The sequence below is a fragment of the Cyphellophora attinorum genome, assembly GCF_001299255.1.
Source record: "Cyphellophora attinorum strain CBS 131958 chromosome Unknown Contig24, whole genome shotgun sequence".
Taxonomy (NCBI): domain Eukaryota; kingdom Fungi; phylum Ascomycota; class Eurotiomycetes; order Chaetothyriales; family Cyphellophoraceae; genus Cyphellophora; species Cyphellophora attinorum.
In genome coordinates, this window is record NW_017253252.1 from 93,030 (window position 1) to 115,607 (window position 22,578).

At 53.3% G+C, this 22,578-nt stretch overlaps 7 protein-coding genes across 7 annotated transcripts; 4 read left to right on the forward strand and 3 right to left on the reverse strand.

Moving 5' to 3' along the window:
* Positions 1 to 133: 133 nt before the first annotated feature.
* AB675_10259 (uncharacterized protein) lies at positions 134 to 1,365 on the forward strand (the record flags this gene model as incomplete). The annotated part of the gene is made up of 2 exons (XM_018139017.1): positions 134 to 755; positions 899 to 1,365. 2 exons carry the CDS (start codon positions 134 to 136, stop codon positions 1,363 to 1,365), a joined length of 1,089 nt encoding a protein of 362 aa, XP_017997375.1.
* A 3,321-nt stretch (positions 1,366 to 4,686) lies between these two features.
* Positions 4,687 to 6,437, forward strand: AB675_10260 (Alpha-amylase; the record flags this gene model as incomplete). Its single annotated transcript, XM_018139019.1, has 4 exons — positions 4,687 to 4,988; positions 5,045 to 5,067; positions 5,125 to 5,353; positions 5,519 to 6,437. The coding sequence occupies 4 exons, from the start codon at positions 4,687 to 4,689 to the stop codon at positions 6,435 to 6,437; spliced, it is 1,473 nt and encodes a 490-aa protein (XP_017997437.1).
* Positions 6,438 to 7,076: 639 nt separating this feature from the next.
* Positions 7,077 to 7,988, reverse strand: AB675_10261 (Cell surface mannoprotein MP65; the record flags this gene model as incomplete). The annotated part of the gene is made up of 1 exon (XM_018139020.1): positions 7,077 to 7,988. One exon carries the CDS (start codon positions 7,986 to 7,988, stop codon positions 7,077 to 7,079), a length of 912 nt encoding a protein of 303 aa, XP_017997370.1.
* Positions 7,989 to 8,957: 969 nt separating this feature from the next.
* On the reverse strand, positions 8,958 to 11,150 carry AB675_10262 (Protein FMP42; the record flags this gene model as incomplete). Its single annotated transcript, XM_018139021.1, has 1 exon — positions 8,958 to 11,150. The coding sequence occupies one exon, from the start codon at positions 11,148 to 11,150 to the stop codon at positions 8,958 to 8,960; it is 2,193 nt and encodes a 730-aa protein (XP_017997307.1).
* A 609-nt stretch (positions 11,151 to 11,759) lies between these two features.
* Positions 11,760 to 13,093, forward strand: AB675_10263 (Leucine aminopeptidase 1; the record flags this gene model as incomplete). Its single annotated transcript, XM_018139022.1, has 2 exons — positions 11,760 to 12,065; positions 12,113 to 13,093. 2 exons carry the CDS (start codon positions 11,760 to 11,762, stop codon positions 13,091 to 13,093), a joined length of 1,287 nt encoding a protein of 428 aa, XP_017997419.1.
* A 4,405-nt stretch (positions 13,094 to 17,498) lies between these two features.
* Positions 17,499 to 18,371, forward strand: AB675_10264 (uncharacterized protein; the record flags this gene model as incomplete). Its single annotated transcript, XM_018139023.1, has 1 exon — positions 17,499 to 18,371. One exon carries the CDS (start codon positions 17,499 to 17,501, stop codon positions 18,369 to 18,371), a length of 873 nt encoding a protein of 290 aa, XP_017997351.1.
* A 104-nt stretch (positions 18,372 to 18,475) lies between these two features.
* Positions 18,476 to 20,314, reverse strand: AB675_10265 (uncharacterized protein; the record flags this gene model as incomplete). The annotated part of the gene is made up of 1 exon (XM_018139024.1): positions 18,476 to 20,314. One exon carries the CDS (start codon positions 20,312 to 20,314, stop codon positions 18,476 to 18,478), a length of 1,839 nt encoding a protein of 612 aa, XP_017997458.1.
* Between the last annotated feature and the right edge of the window lie 2,264 nt (positions 20,315 to 22,578).

Sequence of the window (22,578 nt, forward strand, 5' to 3'; positions counted from 1 at the left end):
CTGTTCTGCATTCAATTCGATATTGCAGCTGTCGGTACTGCTAATCTTTGATACATAGTCGCTGTCATCGAGCGACGTCCACTCATTAACTTACAGCACCCAGCCAGCAGCAGCTCATTGCATAATATACAGAATGACGCCGCTACAAACGCCAACAAGTCCCTCATTCGAGTCCTCGCACCCGGCCACGCCACTCAGTCCGTCTTTCAACCACCCACTTGATTCAGCCTTCTCTTCTCCAGCTCCCAGTCCACGCCTGCAAGTGCTTACAGCATTCCCTTTCCAGCCAATGGCATTGAGATCCTCGCCGACTCTCGGACATGCACCTATGTCGGCTGTCCTGAAGGCACACAGGCGCGGCGAGTCTAGCATCAGCACACTTACATTTCCTTCGCCAGCAGAAGCCATCTTTCAGCATATACCACCAACACCAAAAACACCAGGCCACCAAGTACCCTTCTCTTCGTTATTCAGTCCTGGCAGCCCGATAAGAGAGGATGGGAGACAGAGCAGGATGGCCATGCGCAGTCCGATCGTCGAGCGAATTCTATCATTGCCTCTGCGAGTCGGCAACACAAGTGCCTCCACACCGCCATCAGAGCCTCGCTTCCCAAATCCACCCAACTCGCTGGCTTCGACGTCAAGCGGCGGTCTCTCTGACGATGCCATGAGCCTCAGCTCGCCCGACTCAGCATACACCCCTCATCCTATGACGCCCGTGATCCAGATCTCCGCACCGCCACCACCACGTCGAGGTACCGCCTGCGATCCTGACACCACGCCCATCGCAACACGGCGTTCAGCATCAACAACAAGCGCTCCCGCGACCCCCCACCCACATACCACCTCACGGTCCGCAAACCCAACACATTCACCCCAAGTCCCCACCAACGCGCAGCCTACTCCTCCGCCGTCTCACACCTCTCCACCCCGCTCGTCCCTCTCATCTCCGTCACCACCGGCCTTCCACATCCCTCCTTCCCTCGCTCCCTCCTCCAATACCACCTCCTCACCCACGCCCAACTTGACTCTCTCGCCCGCTGGTACCACCAGACCTGCCCGCCTACTGAAGAGAGCTGGATGTATCCCGCGTGGATCCCGCCTTTCACTGCGCATGCGGCTGCGGCTGCCGCGGGCGTGAACAACGTTGGGCAGGAGTGTGCAAGGGGCTGCGAAGGCGTGACGCTGGAGACGAAGAGGCGGCGGTGGGGGAGATTCATTGGCTTAAGAGGGTGTGAGAGTCCGGCTGTGGAGGAAAGCGGGGAGGGGTTGATGGAGAGGATGGAGCGCGAGTGGGAGAGGGAGCGGGAGAGGATGAGGGATGAGGAAGTCATGCGCGAGAAGGGTTGGCGTGGGCGGTGGTAGGAAAGAGCATAGCGATGTTCATGATCTGGTGTTTCTGTGTTTGGTCATTTTGGATTTGGAATTCTCATCTAGATTAATCAGCCACCTCTGCATGTACACATTCACCTCATGCTGTGTCGTTCGCATATCTACTACTCAGTCCACGTCGAGTGGTACTCTGATTTGTGCTTTGACTGCTACCTAAATCACCTTGAGAGCTCGGTCTGTCTTTCGGCTGACGTGGGAGACTTGCCTGCGAACCCTGCTCGGCAGCCCTTTGCATGGTTCTGATTCTTCACATGAAAACTCCGGGTTCGTGAGCTAAGGCTCATTTGAACTTCGAATGGTCGTCTGCAGCCACCGCTGGAATGTGACAGTGGGTTCGGAGGGTGCTGAGCGTGGATTTGCACCATGATACATGGTTTTAGGAAAGCAATTCCCCGAGAGAGGGATGCGGGACCCTGCTAATCATCTTTCAGTCCAACGAGGTCAAGGTGGCGTGATGTGTTGATGCTGCGGATCCCTGAGTGCTGTGCAACTGAGCTCCACTGGCGTTGGTATGCACCGCAGCACCCTCCCAGAAGTCCTGGAGGCTCACATGTGGGCCGTCGACATTTCTGAACTCGCGATCATACTGATCTCTGAAGAATTCTTCTTGGCTCCACTTGAGCTGCGACTGCCATATCGAGTTCGTATGAGGTCCACGGGGGCCCAAATCTCTCCAAGAAGTCAAGGTCACAGTAGCAGGGGGATGGGATTGTCGAGATCCTTTCGCTGTATCTGTACTTGCAGATCCGTGGCGCATTCCACGCATCGATGGATCCCGCTCTCTGTCGACACCAACTTCTTCGACTTCATCAACTTCAGCTGTGACTTGAGGAGGCCAAACCTGATTCCCCCATGGTGTTCGCAGGTTCGGAGACCGCCGTACTGAAGTTGCGTGTTAAGGCGCTCCCCGAGGTCGAAGTCCTGGCTCGGAGCATCGTGGTCAGTATGGGCCCGGAATATGAACAAAAGTAGGGACGAATTGTAGCCACGGAGGCGCGTTGTAGGAGAACTCTGTACTGATACTCACCATGACATAACAAGTTCGGACGAGTAGGTGATCGCTCAGCGACAAGTGACCAACACTCGTGCCTCGATCTCAAAAGTCACTGTAGCGACTGTGTCGCTCTTAACTTTATAGATTCTCCCCCATTTGAGATCAGTAGTCGCAATCCCGAAAGTCGGACCAAGCGACGCGTGTCGCAGTACTAGATCCAGTACTGGTCGAGTAACGACCAGCGCGAATTTTTCTCCGTCTTCAGGAGCTGGACCTAGGTCTACACCTCCTTGACGTTTTGTACAGGTCACCTTGCACTCGTAGATGGAGCCAATGTAAGGCCTTCGCTCACTACGCCAGTCGCGCTCGTGAAGCTTCCTGTCCACTGGACACGTGATGAGGTCTGGATTATCCTTTTCAAGAAAGCCGAGAAATGCGAGACGCTCGTCCGGGGTGACGCGGTTTCTGATCCTTGTGAGTACGATAGATTTTCTCTTCTTTATGGTCTCATATATTCGTCGACATGTTAGAGAATACAGAGCGGCCTCCACATAGGATAAGTGGTCGGATAAGCACAGGATGATGTCCTCTGGAAGTGTGTCGAGCGTGCGTTTTGCTGTTGCGAGTGTCTCCTCGATGGAGGCTTCCCTAACGGTTGTTCCAGGCGCGATTTCGCTGAAGGCTTGTGTTGCTGTTTCTGTGTCGGTGGGTTCCGAAGGGAGAACAGCGAAGGGTTGCTCGATGGGATCGCTCTCGACGGACTGCACTACAATGGAATCGGCGGCAACCCTGCTTTGTCTTTTCCAGGCCCGTTGGGCCGAGTTGAGCCTTGCCGTGGCCCACGTTAGAATTGACATCTTCATTATGCCGTTGATCGATAGGGCCGCTGTGCGATGACTTGAGGATGGACTGCAAGATGGTTAAGTCCGGGCTATCTGGTGATCAAGACTGGACTGCCATATAATCGAGATGAATCTGCGCGATGGTCGAGATTGGACAGCCGGACGACTGAAGACGAAATATTAAGAGGTCGAAGCTGCACTGCAAGATAATCGAGGCTGGATAACGTTGGATAAGGCCGGTCCGCAAGTACTCGAGAAAGTATAAGGCTTTTGAAGAACGTCTACGTACCTTGTGAACAGTGCAGCCTGGTGACAGACTTCGCGCAAGAGCGGAAGAAGTCATCACAACCCACGAAACTTCATCAAGCTGACCTCAAATTCACGTGGACCCAACTCACTTCCTCCTCAGCGCCGACCCGGACACATCACCCGCAAGTGCCAGGCTTGGCAACAATATGGCTATCCATCGGTTCTTGCAGAGAAGCTGGTCGTGCTGTAGCTAGATTTTCTCCGAGTTTCGGTACCTACCGCGACACCCAGTGGCGGCAGCGACCACATCAGGTGCAGTTAGTGACTGTCATGGAGCCCGCTTACCTGTACACCTGGGTGCCTGAGGCGGGCTCGGAATCCGCCAGGCCAAGGATTCCGCTGTCTTTTCACATCGGCGCGCGTGTTACACTTCGACGATGTCTGGTCCGTCACCCCAGAAGGTGGGCGCCTGCCCCTCCACTTCAGGCAGGAAGTCATATCCTGAAGTGAATGCTCGTTCTGTATTGCTCGGTGCCTACCTTCTGCTTGATACGGTCTGGTATGACTCTAGAATGCAGCCTCGACCGTAGACGTTGACTCGAAAATAGCTCGACGCAGCCGTCGCGTATCTCGTTGACAGTAAAAGGGTCTTGGCAATGCTGTGATGGCCTATCGCTTCCCAAGCCGATTACTTCCACGAAGGCGTTGCGGACCAGGCCGCGACCACATCGCTGTTGGCTGTCAGGACCAATCAGCTAATGGTTCGATGTACCGTTCCTTCTGGAGGCAATAGATCTAGACACAGTTGGAAGCTCGACAAAAGCTGGCACCTCGAGTTCCACCTCTCCCACGCGCCGAGGTGGGGTTCAGGAAAAACCTCCCGTTCCACCTCAACAACTCAACACTATCCTCCTATCAGATACTATACAACGCGTCGCCTCTCGGCAGAGGACTCACTACTACCAACGCCACCGAGTAATGCCTGTTTAAATTTCGATGACGTCGCAGCCCTCTCGCGTGGAATGCATAGCAACCCAGAATTCCAAGGTCTGTACCCGGTGATACCTCTGCAGCTAGGCAAGTAGCTAGTTCGCACGTGCAAAATCTGAGTTCCGGTGTATATGAAATGTTTAAATTCCAGATGAGTCTTTGCGCAAGGTAAGCAAGCCGTCTCGTATGCATACTCGTTGACACAAATCTACACCCGCAATGGCGCCGACTCCTGAAAACGCTACATTACTCCAGGGCTTCGAATGGAACGTGCCCGCAGACCAGAAGCACTGGAAGCGCCTGACCGCGATCCTCCCAGCGCTCAAGGAAATAGGCCTTGATGCCGTCTGGCTCCCTCCGGCTTGCAAAGGAGCAGGCGGCTCGAACGCCAACGGCTACGACATCTACGATCTATATGACCTAGGCGAGTTCGAACAGAAAGGCTCGAGATCTACAAAGTGGGGATCAAAGGAGGATCTGGACGCCCTTGTTGCCAGAACCGAGGAGACCGGCGTAGGCTTGTACTTCGACGCCGTTTTGAATCATAAGCCGGAGCCGACAACAAGGAGAAGTGCAGGGTCGTTGAAGTGGATAATGACAGTGAGTTGCCTATCACCAGCGCGACCACCATGACGGACTAAGCTCACCTCTTCCAAGACCGCAACCAAGACAAAGGCGAGCCCTACGAAATCGAAGCATGGCTCGGCTTCGATTTCCCTGGCCGCGGCGACAAATACAGCAAGCAGAAGTACCACTGGGAGCACTTCAGCGGGACCGACTACGACGCCGGCAACGACCGCACCGCTATCTTCCGCATCGTCGGCGACAACAAGCACTGGTCGAATTCCGTGGCTGATGAGTCTGGCAATGCTGATTTCTTGATGTTGTAAGTCGCTCTCCCAACGTCAACCTTGTAACCGGAAACGAACGTTGCGTTGAAGACTGCCCGAGCTTAGGTCTCGGAGTAACAAAGAAGCTGCTTTAGTTAGCCTTGCAATCCTATCCTCGAGCATATGCCCTTTTCCTGACACAAGGCTAATCAGATTTGCAGCGCCGACGTCGACTACGCGCACCCTGAAGTCATCTCCGATGTTACTCACTGGGGAGAGTGGGTTGTCAAGACGCTAAAGTTGAAGGGCTTCCGGCTTGACGCTGTTCAGCATTTCAGTGAGCGGTTCACGAATGAGTGGGTTGCGAATCTGGAGAAACATTTCGGCAAGGATAAGATTTTCCTTGTGGGCGAGTTTTGGAGTGGAAATGTCCAGGAGATGTTGAAGTGGTTGGAGGATATGCACCACCATTTCACGTTGTATGATTCGCCGTTGGTGTATAATTTTTCGAGGATAAGTACGAGTGAGCGAGGCGACTTGCGCAAAGTGTTCGATGGGAGTCTTGTGCAGGCGCGACCGGAGAGCGCTGTGACGTGCGTTATGAACCATGATACGCAGCCTGGTCAGACGGTTGCGACCAAGATCGAGGGCTTCTTCAAGCCCCTGGCATACGCACTCATTCTCTTGCGGCAATCGGGGTATCCGTGCGTGTTCTACGGCGACCTCTTTGGAATGAAGGGCGATAACCCAGAGGAGCCCTCATGCGGTGGAAAACTGGCACATCTAATCCTCGCCCGCAAGCTGTTTGCATATGGCGAGCAGAACGACTATTTTGACGAAAACGCGAACTGCATTGGCTTCGTTCGTCGAGGCACCGAAGATCGAAAGGCTGGATGTGCGGTCGTCATGTCCAACGCAGATCCAGGCCAGAAGAAGATGTTCGTTGGAGAAGAGCACAAGGGCGAGAACTGGACAGACCTGCTGGGTTGGCAGACGGATGAGGTCAAGATTGAGGACGATGGATTCGGGGTGTTCAAGTGTAGCGGAACAAGCGTGAGTGTGTGGGTTGGCAAGGAGGCGGAAGGTCGAGATAAGGTGGACGCTCTGAAGTTCGACGATGACATATACGCAATGGCTTAGGACATCGCCTTGCACGCCCTTAGGTCATTGACGTGTAGTTAGACAATGAATATACAATTGGCGGTAGGGCAGCTCGCTGGTAATTGATCCCCGTAATCGTTTCAGCAGGCAAATGCAAGACACAATCATGTCAGCCAGAAGACTCTCGAACTGTGGAAACTCGGAAGAGTTGATTGGAGAATCGACCGACAAGCGAAAATATTTGAGCTTGCTAAATCTGACTGGGACTCGGTGAAGAGGCTGTCTGACCAAGGTAGGAACGCGTCGAAGCAGGAGTGCTGGCGATGGATCGTCAAGGAAGCAGCAGAGCAGAGACTCAGTGCAGGAAGTAACGCACATCGAGAAGGAGCCACCGAGCATGGCAGGCCAAGGTCATAGCAGCCAAAGATCTTGGCAACAGCCCGTCTGAAGGAGAGCACCTCAGTGTTCCTCAGGAGCACTTCATCACCGAGGTATTAATAGTCACAGATTGGTGAACTCAACTTCGCAAAGACAAGCATTCATCATTATCTGTTCAGTATGGCAAAGCTTGAGTACGTGTACTGTACAGTGGTCCACGGCCTGAGAAACTCGAACCTGGACAAAGTATGTGGTGGTAGAATTTGCATGAGTATGCTAGCATATGTGTATGATGATTGCTCACGACCCGTTGACACCGAAACAAGCCTCCCTTGCACCGGAAATAGCCGCCTTGTAGGTCGCATCGAATGCCTGGAAAATGAACACGTCGCTCTGGTCCTGGGCAAACGCGCCCTTAATGCTTGCGATGGCAGCAGCCTTGTTCGTGGGATCGGCGATAGCAGCACCAATATTGCCGCCACATGATGACCAACCAGATTCGGTGACACGAACCTCCTTGCCACCAGCGATTCCAGCGACGGCTGACTTCATGCGCTGAACGAAACCACCAGCGTCGCCAGAGCCGACGTTGCCATCGAAGAAGGCGTAGATGTTTGCGGCGCAGTAGTCGGATGCAGCGCAAAGACCAGGGTTGGCGAGATGTGCGACAAAGGTGTCGACTGTGACGACATTGCCGGTGTAGCCAGCGGCCTGGAGGATGCCGCGGGCGGTACCAACAGCAGCGGCGACAGAGCCAGCATCACTGATCCCAGCGTTGACGAGCTCGTTACCGATGTTGATGGTCTCGACGAGCCAGAAGTATGGCTGCAGGAAACCGATAAGCTTCTGTAGATCGCCTTGGAGGTTGGCGATGGTGTTCAGACCGGCGAAGAGCTTGACACCAGGGTGCTGAGAGATTGCGTTTGCAAGAACACCAACATCGCAGCCGATATCGTAGGTCCGGATCTGGGTGTATCCCTGACCGACAAGCTCGCCAACTTCTGATTGCACTTGAGAAGCTGGGCGGCATCCACTGTCGCCCATCAGGTCGTAGGCGATACCATATGAGCGCGAGTTGCCATCAGACCAAGACGAGGCGGCGCGCTTCGCAGGAGCGTGCAGGTGTTGGTGCTTGTGACCGATCATGGTGGATGGGAAGGCCGAGACGGTCGAGGCGCCAAGCGCCAGAAGGCTGAGAAGTGTGGTCTTCATTGTGTTTGTTTTTGCGATATGTTGTGAATCGAGCAGATATATACAGATTGAGACGACGGAGTTCGGGTGATCAACACGCTGTATTGATCTGTTCACCGGTCAGTATTCGCGTGTACACACGTGCGGATTCGAGGCTCGTTTGAGCTGCTGCATGATTCTCACGCAGCGCTTGTTTACTTCGCGTTGAGCGCGGTAAAAAGTGGGCAGAGCAACATACCTGAGTCGAAGTCTGGCTCGACAGAGCTGGTAAAGAACGTGTGCTAATGAGCGTGAGTTGCTGCTGGAAAAGAATGGCGCGGTTTCGATCAAGAAACCTGTGAGCAGACCTGCTAGCAAACCAGTGGAAGACTGAAAGGAGAGGGCATCAGCGCAGGACGGGACTCTTGTACAAAGCCACTTTCCGGCGCCTATCATTTGGGCGAAATCCACCCAGTCGTGAGCCAGGTGTAACGCTAATTTGATGCGCTCACATAGCGAGGTTCCGGTCGGCAATTCCAAGGCTTCCGGGGGCGGATCCTTCCTTGTCAGTCCATGCGTTTCAGATCGCGGTAGAACAGGGCCTAGGAATGCCGCTTTACTAGGACAACAGGCTTGAAGTCGCGTCTTGGCACAAGGCGACGGCATTTTCAACGGCAAGTGATTCAAATCAAGTCCGCAGCTTCGTCCAGCCGATGCGATACAGGCTCTGTACTGCGACCGAGCTTCTGCATGTTCTGTGCCACTCTACAGCATGTCTGCCTCTCTAGGGAGGTGATGAGCGCGTCATCCTCATTTCTCACGCCGAAAGTGAGGTCGAGATACACACGTCCAGCAACGGAATAGCTTGAAGTTCGTGTTGGAGCTTCCGATTGGACATGCAGCTTCAGGCAATTTAACTCTAGCACTCTGCCCAGGGGTTCGGGCGAATCGGAATTTTAGGGGAGAAGACTCGGGGGCCGTTGAAATTAAAAATTTAAAAGCTCACTGGTGTCACCTTTGGTTGACTGGTCCGCGTTCATCCAGGCTCAGGACTTGACTCAGATGACCGCCACCGCCTTCGTCGTCGTCTGCAGCGTGGTCTGAAGCCGTTGTTGAACTCTCATCGGTCTCAGACTGCCTCTGTGAAGTCCTTTCTTGCCATTCTCGGATCTTCCGGTCAGCCTCATCCGGGGGCTCCTCTCGCTCTGTCACTGTCCTCAGTCCCGCACCGAGTGCTTGACGGCTCCTTCGCGGGCGCAAGCTGCCATATGGCGTTGCTGTTGGGGTACTCTCATCATCGCCACCAGCATCTGATAATGCTGGAGCACCGACGCTGCCGTAGCTATAGAACAAGCTAGCCCCCAGACTGTTGTGACTTGCCAGATCCTGTGGCCGGAGATGCGGGCTTCGTAGATCGACCCGTCTGCGCTGGCTGCCTACGCGGGCGCTCATGTTGTCATAGATGCTCACGCTGAGGAGGCTTCGCCTTTCATCATCTGGATCGACCTGGCCAGCGTTGGCTATCAGGACTTGATATTGATACTGCCTAATCGCTTTCGCCTTCGCGTCGACGTACATCACTAGGGCCAGTCCGACAATTAGACTGGCGCCGGCTAAGTAGAGGTTGATCGGGCCAGGGTCCTCGTAGAAGGCATCGTGCACCAAAGCCTGCAGGGCGGGTTGCGAGAATACTGTAAGGCCACTGACGCAGATCAAAGTGCCGTATACCTTCCCAAATGTCGCAAAGCCGAAGACTTTGGCGGCGTAGTCTGACATGGCAGAGTAGTATAGTGGCCTGTAAACACAAAACAACACAATGTTCCAGTATGCAGCGGTGCGATTGGGAGCAGCACCAAGTGCTCCGATACACGTGCTGGTCAAGACTAGCAGACCGAGCACTGTGACAGTCGATGTGTTGTCCAGAAGAGCGCCTATGAAAGGTACTGTTGCGACACCTCCTATTGGAAGCACAAGGTCGAAGAATCGCGTAACCTCTGTGGCTCTTTCAGGGCTGTCCAGCAGGTACTCGTATTGCGTCCAGATGGTCGAAATGAAGAAGTTGAATCGTGTCATCTGTATTACAGTGAACATGGCAATGAGGATGAACCAAGGCGTCGCCATCTGTTTATGTGCTGGTAAGCCGTGGAGCACTCCCCAGATACCACTGGCAATCTTCTTCTCATCTTCCTTGATCTCGTGCTGGGCCTGCTGCGCCTCTGTGCCAATCAAGTCGTTGATCTGGGCTGTATCTTTGGCCCTCTCAGCAGCTCGCTTTGTTCGCACGCGCAGGATCTCAGCAGTAGTATCCAGTTCGTCGTCTGAATCATGCACATCGAGAGTGTTGTCTTGTTGACGCTCCCGCTCGGTTTCCAACTCTGCTCGGGTTTCGTATGAGGATCGTGGCATGAGCAGCAGGTTGGCAACCAGCATAAGCACAGGAACGATCAGATATGCCAGAAAGAATTCATGTATACCGAAGGATTTGTTGCTGCCGTCGTACATCAGTCGAAAGACCAGGAATACAGCTGCCGATGCATCAAAGGCTCCCGTGATGAGCGACAGAATCAAGCCCTGGAACTGAGGGAACGCGTTGGAAAGGTGGAAGGAGGGAACGAATATGAATGTGCCACCCAGAGAGAGAAGAAAATATCCGATAACGTAGCCATCGAGAGGCAAGACGTTTGCAAAAGCCATGCATGTCGAACCAAGGAAGATCAACGCGCAGCTGATCAGACCACAAGGATATGGACCCCAGCGATCCAGCATGCTGCCAACGAGTAACGCTGAAAGGTTCGTTGTGACAGATCCAACGATAAAAATCATGTTGAGCTTCTGATCCTGGAGGTAGCATAATTGATCGCCGCGAGCCTGCTCTTCAGCGGTACACAAATCGTGATAAATCTCCTGATCGACCAGAACCTGCTTTAGCGCTGCAAAGCCAAAGACAATTCCCGATCCCAGAGTACACATCAGCACCCCGGCCGCCACCTGAGCTGTTCGAACAAAGGTCGAGACCTTGTGAGCGCCCACAGGTTCTGGCTTCTCTGCTGCAACTATGTCGGCCGGCACAAGGAAGTCGTAGCTGATAGTACGGCTCAAGCGTCGTCCGAGTTGGATACTCGCATTTTCCGGCGGATCATAGAGACTGGCCAAATCCACTCGATCGGGTCCCTCGACAGCGGAAACATGCTGCACAAGGGACATGCTGCTTGAACAAGGCGCGCCAGAGGATGTGTGGGATGAATCACAGACGCCTGACAGCAGCAACAAACCGCAGATGAAATGATAGAAGTCTCGACGAACCAAAGCTTAGGGCAAGAATGGTATGATGAAATGATATCCATGCTCAGACGACCAAGGCCATTTCAAAACAGGAATACGGATATACTCCTACGGTGGATCACACAGACCAACCTGAAGCTCGTGTTCATACATAGCATGCATGGAGTTCGCTGCTGCTCATTTCAACGTCGGACGCACTATGTACGTACCTTTCAAGCGCCTTCTGTAAACATATCTGCTCAAAGGTGGTACAAGTGGTCGAAGTAAGACAGGACTGGACGAGATGCAAATGACGAATGGCGCCAAGGGCAAGGCTGACCCCGCGGGGCCGAGGCTACGCATGTCAATAGTACTAAATCCAGGCAGTAGTCTACGTACCTCATGTCAATAGATCGTGCTCATCATATCATAGATCAGCTGCGGCGAAGGACCATCCCACATTCGTTTTGGGCTGTTGGCATATACAGTACCTGCTGCCTGCATGATACTTACCTCCACTCCTAAAACACTGTCCTTCTAATTGCTGCAGTCATGCGGAGCCTCGCTGCACTGGTCCTCGCGGCTGCTTTAGCAGATGCACTCAGTATCAGGCCACAGAAGCCTATTAGTCTCACCGATGATGCGGTCAATTCATGGACCTCTGGGCAACCTCTGGACTGGCAGAAACTGTGGGAACAACGAGGTCGCCCATCACAAGAAGCATGGCAAGAGATGGAGGATAGCGACCCATACATCCTGTCCTTGAGAAGAGACCGTGCTGAGGAGCGGAGTTTGATCGAGACAGAGCCCGGAGTGACCATGTGGGTGGCTGAGTCCCAGAAGTGGGAATTAAAGAGAGTAGGAGACTCAGCTGTATTTTACACGCAATGAGCTGACATGAACAGAATGGAACGAACTTCATGGATATCACAGCTACTGGTGATATAGATCTTGTTGCGCAATCGTCCAAACGAGCGACCGTCACATACCCTGCGAAGCCAGAGTACAATATAACAGTCAAGAAGCTGCAGAAGGGTCTAGACAAGTCCAACATGCGCAAGCATCTCGAGAAATTCACGTCGTTCCACACCCGGTACTACAAGAGCGACCACGGCAAAGCATCTGCGGAATGGCTGTACGGTCAGATCAACGACATTCTGGAGGCCTCTGGTGCCGCGAAACACGGTGCTACAGTGACCAGATTTCCCCACGAGTGGCAGCAATTCAGCATCATCGCCAGGATTCCCGGGAAGAGCAACCAAACTGTTGTCGTCGGTGCTCATCAAGACAGCATAAACCTGTTCCTGCCTTCGATATTCGCCGCTCCTGGAGCAGATGATGACGGAAGTGGCACAGTAACGATTCTGGAGGCTCTCCGTGTCCTCCTACAGTCCGACGATGTGGTGAAGGGCAAGGCACCCAATACTATCGAATTCATGTGGTATTCCGCTGAAGAAGGAGGCCTGCTGGGCAGCCAGGAGATCTTCAAGTTCTACGCTCAGGACAAACGCGACGTCAAGGCCATGATTCAACAGGACATGACTGGCTATGTCACCAAGACTCTGGAAGCTGGAGAGCCCGAGTCTGTTGGCGTCATAACCGACTTTGTTGACGTTGGACTCACCGAATTTATCAAGAAGGTCGTGACCGAGTATTGCGACATCCCATACGTACTTACTAAGTGCGGTTATGCTTGCAGCGATCATGCATCTGCATCAAAGTACGGCTATCCTTCGGCATTCGTGATAGAGTCAGACTTCAAGTATTCGGACAACAAAATTCATACGACGGGCGACACAATTGATCTGCTCAGCTTCGATCACATGCTTCAGCACGCGAAGATGACGCTTGGTTTCGCTTACGAGATGGCGTTTGCGAAGTTTTGAGTGGGACTATTAACAGTTGGTGGGCTGTGTCGGGTTGTTCGGGTTGGCATATTCCACATCGCGGCACTGCTATCCACAGCGAAGGGAGCAAAGACTGCGTTGTTGTAAATGATGCCAGAGGCGTATTTTTAATGATGGCAGTGCATCAAAGATGCTTAATGGCAGACGAATGACTGTGTAAATATCAGTAGCACGACCAATGCAAGTATATGCATAGCCCAATCAATAGTCTCTGTTTTCAGATTGCTGTACAAACCCTTGCCGAAACGCCCGGCGACCTCGATCGTGTATAATACTCTGTCGAAAAGCTGTCAGACGGTCTCATGTGCAGTGCATCCGTGGAACTGGTCTCTTGTCATACGGTCTTGCCCGTGTAAATAGCAGGGGACGAATACAGAATTGCAGCCAAGTACGATAAAAGTCATCCGGTCTCAGGTAACTGCTTGGCTATCTGCAAGTCTAAGTCCATGTTCTCGTCCACGACTTCATCTTTCTACCCAGAATCCCCAGGTGTCACCGGTGCCTCCTGGTCGAGACCTCCACAATACTCGCTATCCGGCGCGGTCTGACGTCGCGATCTATGCAAGAGATCTCCGCAAAGGCGTCAGCGAAGTCGAATTCCATATTTGAAGTGTCTGCTCTCCTTCTCGCGCTGGTGAACTTTTGTGATGTCGGTCGTTGGACTTGACTAACTTCAACTTGTGGCCTTCCTGGGGATACTGGTGGCAAGGCGGATTGGATGCGTATACTTGTTGTGAGGACTGAGTGGGAATCGGTAGAGGACATACTGAGATTGTTAGGTAACGCAGCGACAGCGGTGACAGCGAGCAGAGTTGGGATGCAGCTGTGGACGTTAGAATTGCTGTAGCATGTATGATATAGCAGTCTATAGCCCGGGCTTTACTTGTGATACAGTCGTGCACGAGTGGTTGGGGAAGGCTGCCAGCTGCATGTACATGGGGAGACTGCGGTTAGACGCGGTTGTATGAAGTCCGATTCTGATCGACAAATGGTGCGGTTTGCATTTCCTACAGACCTTACCATTCCAAGTCTACCATTCTCAACTACAGTCAACACGTCCTGTACCTCTACCTTCTAATGAGCAGATTTGAGATTGGCCACAAAATCGCTCATAGAGATGTTCAATGCACGTGCTTGCCGAGTCACAACGACTGACATGTCGCCGTCTTGCCGCGTTTGCCTTGCATATACACCGCCTCATACTCCATCAAGCATGAAATGTGGTGATTGGTGTGACCCCAGATTCTATACAGCAGGCCCCATATAATCATGGAAAAGGATGTAGTAACCTTCGCTCAATCGGGACTGCATTAGCTCAGAAGTGATAAATGCCTCACTGAACTTCAAGGAACGGTACAGTACTTGATAGTCCACGATGCATACACTGAGCCTCTCTCGGTTTGATGGAAGCTCGCAAACCTGCTTGCATGACTTCGCTCTCCAGAAACAATGCGGAGCTCTCTGTCTCACACCTTGACAACGACTCGACATGCGTGCAGCGCCGGAAATTAGCACAGTTCGCAAGTGAGGGCACGTGTGCTGGCTGGTTTAGTATAAGTTGTTCTCGCACCGTCGTGTGCTGTCAGAGGACTCCCTAGTACTTGGAAACTACCTGCAGTCGATAAGACGCTCTCAAGCTTGCGTTGCATCGTAAGCGGCATGGGCCAGGCAGCGATGTCCAAGCCCAACGGAAACGCCAAGCCGACAAGACGCAGTAGCAGCGACCGTCCGTGTTCATCGACCACCGTGCCTGCCACTTCTTCGCTCTCGAGTGAGTAGATGGCTGCCTCGCTCGGAATGCTGCTGACTTACATTCTTTGCAGCCTCACATGCAACGAGACAGCTTGCATCAGCACCCAGACCAGTGGAAGCACTCACCGAGAACTATCGCCATCGATATGCTTCGTACTTGGCCTCGACCTTCCATATCGCTTGGACGCCGCCAGAGCCGAGGCAAATTATCAGCTCGACATGGCTAGGCCAGCAACGCCTGTGGTTCAGGGTGCAGCGAGAACTCCTCGCAAGCGGGCAGCCGTCGCAAGGAGGTAAGGACAAGGCTTCGGAGGTCAGGAGGACTCACATACTTTTGCAATGTACTGCGATCTTGGAAGAACAGAGCCTGACTTAAGCGTGCTACGAGCATGGGACGTTCAACGACTTCAGCGCTTCCGTCTTGGATTGAAATGCTTACATGTGTTTGATTCGCCCAAATTGACCTGTTCATTAGCTTCTCCCAAGGGCGTGCTCTTGCTAGGACGATACACACTATCAACGGTGGCAAGACAGCCAAGAGAATCTGCGACAAACATCAGTATACCGCTTCCAATCTTCCCAGTCAACATACCGTCTCGTCATCGCTGTCATCCGTTTGCTCTGACGCGTGTACAGTGTCGTCGATGCAAACATTTCCACTCATGATCTCTTGCCATGGACAATTATACGCAGGCCACGTCCACTCCCAGCTCTCATCAGAGACACGGCCTAGAATCCTGGTGTCTCCTAGATCAATGATGTCATCTGGAATCTCAAATACATTTAGTGGACAGAGGCCGTCCGAGATATACTTGCAGTGAAACCAGGTCCTGATTCGTTGTTTGAGCTTTGGATGATGAAAGAAGTCGTGTATGTCGTAAGACGGAGGTGAGAGTGTCGGGTCAATGTGCCAATGTTGACGCCGCCCATTGCAAAGCAATCCGCCGAAATCAATCTCCACTATATTTGTGGCTGCGTTGCGTAGCTGCTTTAGTGTTTTCACCCAACAGTATCGGGCTCTACCAGGGGGCGCTTCAGTTGCAGCTGTCGTGTCATGGTCCACCTCGATTGCTGCACGCATGTCCGGGGACAGCCAATGGCCAGCACGGGAGCCTAGAGCACAATTTATGATGACCAGGCTCTGTAATCGCGGGCATTCTGTCACTGTGAGGTGCAGCAGACTATCAGGTGTGCACACCATATTCTGAAGCACAGATGTCGGAGCATGGCAAAGGCTGCGTCGCCATCAGGGGAGGTCGTTTGCAAACGCGGTAGGATTGATGACTGACTGACGCGGACTGCGTCTGAAACGCATCCAAGTCTGGCATCGCTGATCAGTCGTAAGGCCTGTATATCGGGTGCTGCGAGTATCAGAGAAGCGAGAGCCGCAGAGGCCTTGTGAGCAATTGTGAGACTTCGTCGTCGATGTGGAGACCCTGATCCGCTGACATGGACTTCTAGCTCCAGAATGTGGTGCAGTAGAGGCTTGAGGTGATTTAAACCCATCGAAGGGGACTCCTGGAAGAACCGAGACGCTTGGAAGTTGCCAAGCCGCAATATCTGAAGTGTCAGTGGATGGTGCTCAACAAGGGCCGTCATCATTGCCCAATTGACTTGTTCCACGATCCGACGGTCTCTGCTTCGCGGAGGGAAGTCCCCTAATGACTCGAGGTTGCTTGCCTGCAATCGAATTCTCCGCAGACAAGGGGGCGTCTTGAACCGATTTGAGAAGTATTGGCACGATACTTCTGGCCAGCAGGCCCATCCCCAATACCCTCCGTGTTGAGGTCTGGTCTCGAAATTGACGTTGACCTCTCGCAGTTTTGGGAGCATTCTCAAGATAGCACTCATGCGGTCGTGGAGCAGTGTACTCAAGGCAGGACCTCGCGTGATGTGAAGCTCGGAGATCTCATCCAACCTGCCGGTCCAAGATTTATTCCACAGACCATTTTGGCCATTCGACGATCGGTCATGCGACGCCGGCATCATTTCTGCACACTGGCTACTGTTGATTCGATCGAAACGCAACAGCCAACTGAGCCAGCTGCCGTCTATTAGCAAGCTCTGCACGGCATTGACCAACAGCGAGCGGTTGAAGGTCGCAACGAAGTCTTGGAGCAGGTACACGTGCGGGATCAGAGTGACCGATCGAAAGGCGTCCTCAATGTGTCTCGTGTATGCCCACTGTTGGCAGCATAGCCTGCTAGAGAGCAGCGTTATCGTGTCACAGTAGCCGAGAGCTCTTTGCACCAGATGATCGGGTAATTGGCGGATGATGCTGTTGGCGGTTGCTGCATTCTGCTCTTCGGGGCACAGAAGCTGGTGCAAAGGACGCGGATGACCGCTGACCTGAGTAGCCATGACGACGATGATCAAGCTTACCGATGTAGTCTCGATGTATATCAAGGCGCTGTCGCTGTAAGTGATAAGTCGTGGTGTGAAAGGAAGGAGAAGAGGAGCTGGTGCCTGTTCAATTCAAATTCCATGCTCTTCGGTTCAGCCCGGGAGTGCTCCTCGACAGGGGCTGCCTGGAGCTCAAGCTTCCAACCTTGGAAGCTTGGCAAATGGCCCCACACCTGTCTTTCAGCCAGTGCAGAAATGAACGTTAAGGTGATCTCGACCTTCATTATCAATGTCGACGGCGAATGATGCCCTGAGCGACGAAGTGGAGGCGCTTAATTCTATATTCGACAATGACACCATAGTGATCAACGGCGTCTCTGGGTCGGTCGTCAGCGCAACGCTGCGATTCCCCAAGAGCCCGTTTTCATTTCGTCTCGCGTTTCCACTCGACTACCCAGAGGCACCGCCTCAGATTCTTGGAACACAGTCGACGGGAAACACTGCCAGAGGGTCCGGCGAAGCCGCACTACTGAGATTGAGTGAAGTCTTTGGGAGCACGTATATTCCAGGGCAAGTATGCCTGTTTGATTTGGTTGAGGAAGGTGGGCCAGTACTCGAGGATCTCGCTGCAGCGTATGATCATGGTCAAGCTGAACCTTCGACCCACGATACTTCGGAGAGGTCAGCACATGATGAATCAGCCAAGGACTCAACGCTGATGACCGAACCAGCGCTCGATTTTCCTGCTCCGGATTGGGCCACAACTGAACCATTGACGATCAACAAATCCATCTTCGTTGGTCGGGCCGTTCGCGTGTCATCTCTGCTCGATGTTGAGAACGCTGTGAGTCACTTTCTTGCGACCAACAAGAAGGTTGCTGGAGCCACACATAACATCAAGGCTTGGAGAATCAAGGACAATGCATCTTCGCCTACTAGCAATCTAATTCAGGACTACGACGATGACGGTGAGACTGCAGCGGGCTCCAGGATGTTGCATCTGATGCAGCTCATGGACGCCTACGGTCTCGTCGTCGTCACGAGATGGTACGGCGGCGTGCAATTGGGCCCGGATCGATTTCGAGCCATCAATAATGTTGCCCGGGACGCCCTGAACCTAGGAGGCTTGGTTCCTCCGGAGAAGACGAAGACAAAGAAGTGATCCACCAGTCTGGACATATCGCTTAGGTACGGTGAGAACGACGGCCTCTCGAGGAGTGCCGACCATTGGGCTGCAATCACTTCGTACACATGTGATGATACATCTCAACCTCCCAGATCTCTGACGACTTCCAGCGTGACAGGTTTTCCTCGTCCACCACCTTTGCCGACCGTAACCAGTATCCCTTTCGTTCCCTTCTCCGTCCAGAACATGTTCACCTCATCGTTACTTGGCATTCCCATGACAACGTCTTTGACCACACTCACTCCACGTTTCACAGTCGCTACCTTCCGCGGCTCTCCACCCCCTCCTCCTCCGCCGGCCCAGCAATCGTCGATCCAAAACATGTCATTGCGCTGATTCAGCAGCACAAGCGAATTGCCACCGGGCGACAATGCTGCGTGATGAACACGCGTGCCGATACGGCCTTTCGGGTCGCGAATTGCACGGGCCCGGCTTGCGGACATTAGGCTGCCAGGTGGCGGAGGCTTGAGGGATAGGAACAATGGTGCTCCTTTTTCAGTGAAGCTGCTTAAGAACGCCACTGAGGAGGACCCTGAAGCATGTGATGACGAGAAGAGTAAACTCGACAGCCCGTTATCGCCTGGGAAGCCTGTCGGATTGGCAGTCTCAATGTACGCGCCCTTCGAGGGATCAAAACACGGGCTCGTGTAGGTGATGACTTTCTCAGGCTCGTATCGCGTGGCTGCCGCGAAAGACTGGCTATTCGGCGCGAAACATACGAGATGGTTCCCGGGCGCTGCTCGAGATCGAGCTGAGGGGAGTGCATGGCGGACATGGCTCCCTGATTCGACAGCGTATATGTCCACGCATCGAGAGTATTTCGCGGCGATAAGCGAGTCGTTCTGTGACAGGGCAAGGGCGTGGGGAGGTGAGTGGAGGGGAAAGGTACGGACAGATTCCTGTTGACGTGAGGGCTCGAGGATCTCTAAGCGGTATGTCTGTTGATATGTGTCCTTGACGACGAGAGCAAAACGTTTGATGCCACCGGCCGCGATATGAACATGAAACGCGCTGAGACGAGCAAAGTCCATAGCGTCAACGTCGTTCGTACTGTAGTAGCCTGCGCCAAGTTCGTTCCAGACGAGCAGAGATGTACCTGAGGCTGAAAACACGGACGACGGGGCAGAGGCAGTCGTCACAGTTGTAGAGGAAGTGCCGAAAATGCCTTTGTGCCATTTCTTCTGCTTCATCGTGGCTGCCGAGATTGTTGGGGGCCGAGCGAAAGACTGACTGTCTTCTGATCTGATGGATGGCGCCGTCAATGCTCTACCAGAGCGCAACGCGTCCGGCGAAACAAGTTCGGGGTGGTTGTCAAGGTCCGGCACCCACGGCTGCGAGCTGGTCTTGCCCAGCAAAGAAGCGTTTTCGGGAGGCCGCCAAGATCCAGGAGTATACACTTCCGGTAGGCTCTCCATTATAACTGGAGGCAGCGGCTTTTCAGGCATGACTGATTGCTTATCCGTGTCGGATTCGCGCCTGTGTGAGCTCGTCACGGGCAGGTCCTCGCCGATGGATGATAGTGGGCCAGATCTGTCGGAGAAGACTTCGGTGCTAGCCACTGCCGCACCACTACTAGCCGTCTCCGTCGAGCGGTCAGACGGCTGTCGTTGAATTGAGTCTGCACCAGTGACAAGGATTTCCGAAGCAGACTTCATCTTGGTCAGAGAGCTGGCCATACCCTCTCCGCCGTTCTGCAGAGTCACTTCTGGGCTTGACAAAGAGTGCACAGGTAGTGGTCGTGCGTGTGTAAGGTCTGTGTCGCCTGAGTACGATCCGCCACGCGGCCGCAGTATTTCTTTGTCATCACTTCGCGTTACTCGTCGCTGTAACGATAGCGGCAGGATATCGGCCTTGTCGAGCTTCGGCAGCGAGATTCTCTTGCTGTAGAGGCTCGATAGAAGTGCATCTCTTGTACCCATCGATGTTCTTAAGTTTTGTAAGGCTTGACTCAGCTCTTCGTCGAACGAATTGGTGCAGTTGGGGTGGCCTGCATGTCCGACGGATTCCATCTGCAGACCAGATTGTCGCCGCTGAGGGGTCCTGGTCAGCTGCGAAGACATTCAGCGAAGACTTTCACTCACTGTTTCCTCAACTTCGAGGTTGTTTTCGCCGAAGCATGAACAAGTTTCATTTGCGCACAATGAACTCATGTCTTGGACGACCAGCGTTCGGAGCTTCTCTGCTGGTCGGTCAACGCTAATCGAACGCAGGTCTACTCCAGCATGTTGCTGTATACTGTATCTGGTTTTCAGCACACCTTGCAGCTCTTTGACTGAGGAAGAGGTCCGGGCTGGAATGGCAGCCTTTGTCCCTGACGACCGTTGTCTCTGGCAAGCAGAGATCACCGCAGAGGTAGTGTACCACGATATGTCATACGAGATCAAACAATCGCGATACCATCTGGGTGATTGCATAGATATCCTGCCGATTTCTTTCGCTGTGTTGATCACTGACTGGTGATATGGCTCAAGGCTTTCCTGCATGCTAGTTAGAACTGGTGCGTTCTCGCTGGGAGATACGCACTGTGCTTGCTAACACATCAGGCAGCGATATCTCGGAACACGTTGAATGATTAAGACTTGGCTCACGTCCAGGGTTTGCCGCGTACGAGATTGTCTGACGACAAACACGTAGAAAGACAGTCAAGTTTCCAGAGTGCCAGTGCCCACGCTCGTGTATCTCTTCAAAGCGGCTGCTGAGCTGATCATGTTCTGTCGCACTTAGCGTCTGTCCGCGCAAAAGCAATAAGCGCAAACTCGATAGCACCGTCTGTGCTGTCAAATCATTGTACGCTGGCTCGGTTGACAGATCTGAACACGCAATTGTCGAAGAGACAACCACGTCCATCAAATGTGTGATTGTCGAGACCAGCGTTTCGAGTGGCAGGAGGCATAGGCTGGGGCCGTGTTGGGCCGCTTGAAGGTACGTGCGCTGGAGGTCGAGTATGGTCTTGATGCTGCTGATGTGCGAGACATAGGCAATCCTTAGCAGCCTTATGTCCCGTCTCGCAGTACAAGTATTCATGTAGTGCGTTCCTATCAGTTCCAACATGATGTGCCCGATATCGCCTCTTCTCGCGAGTACAGCCCACACATCTGCTATGTCAGCGTGCGACATGATTGTCGCCTGCGTATGGAGAAGTCTGAAGCAGCCGTCGCTGGTGGATTCACCATCGACCTGTGTCCTCGAAGTTGTCGTGTCGTTCACTCAGATCGTCGTCGCAGTCGTCACAGCGAGGAGCTCAAGCGACCATGGTCCGGTCAACCAGCTTCAGGCGAACCGCGAAGAAAGCAGACATTCCTAGCGCCGTTGCACAAGGGGTGCTTGCAGCCACGGGGGCCGCCTCAATCGTGAGAGGTTGACAATTGGAAAGAAATTGTTCGCTGATCTAAGACAATGTTATTTTCGTCGCGAATTAGACCGCCAACATGTGTACGAGCAAAGCCCCGTCGACCGCAGATAATGGCCAGTTAGGAGGCGGTGGTTTGCAAGGATAGGTCGACTCTCCGGCAGGATTTGATCGACTTCAATTACATACCGCCAACAAGGGATCACTATTGGCTCTCAGGAAGCTGTCTCGAGTGCCGGCCACGACATGGTCCGCCGCGGACAGATCGGTAGCAACCACATGATTTTCGAAACCACGAGACTGCCCATGGTGTCAAAGATCGTGTCCGATGGTTGAGTAGACGGCTCGTTGAGTTGAATCACACGCAAAGTCTCGACTACTGTCGTCGATCATAGTTCTCAGCCTAGACTCGGGCCGCCACTGGCGACGCGAACTGTTCCATAAAGGGTGAATTACTGAAATATGCTTTGAGAAGGATGCTATGTGCATGGTGGTCAGAGCAGACGTCTGGGGCTAAAATATTGTGGGGAACTTTAGTGGGCCGAGACAAGGCAACGACTAGGGTTCTCGCGAGATTCGATAACCTCTCTCAGCCCTGTGTGGCGTCCAGGGACATTTCGACTCGCTTGGACTTCGACTCACACTTCGGTTCGTATCTGCTGTGCGACCTAGTGTGGGTCACGTCGGGCAGACGCTAGATGCCCACAGGCGTGGACACATTGTGCCCTGGTTTCCGCGTCCCCAGCTAGCAATCTTGCACAGCGGCAAGTCCTCAGCCACGGCCCCCGACAAATGCCATCGAACGAAAGCTCCGGCAGGACGCTATGTGATCTG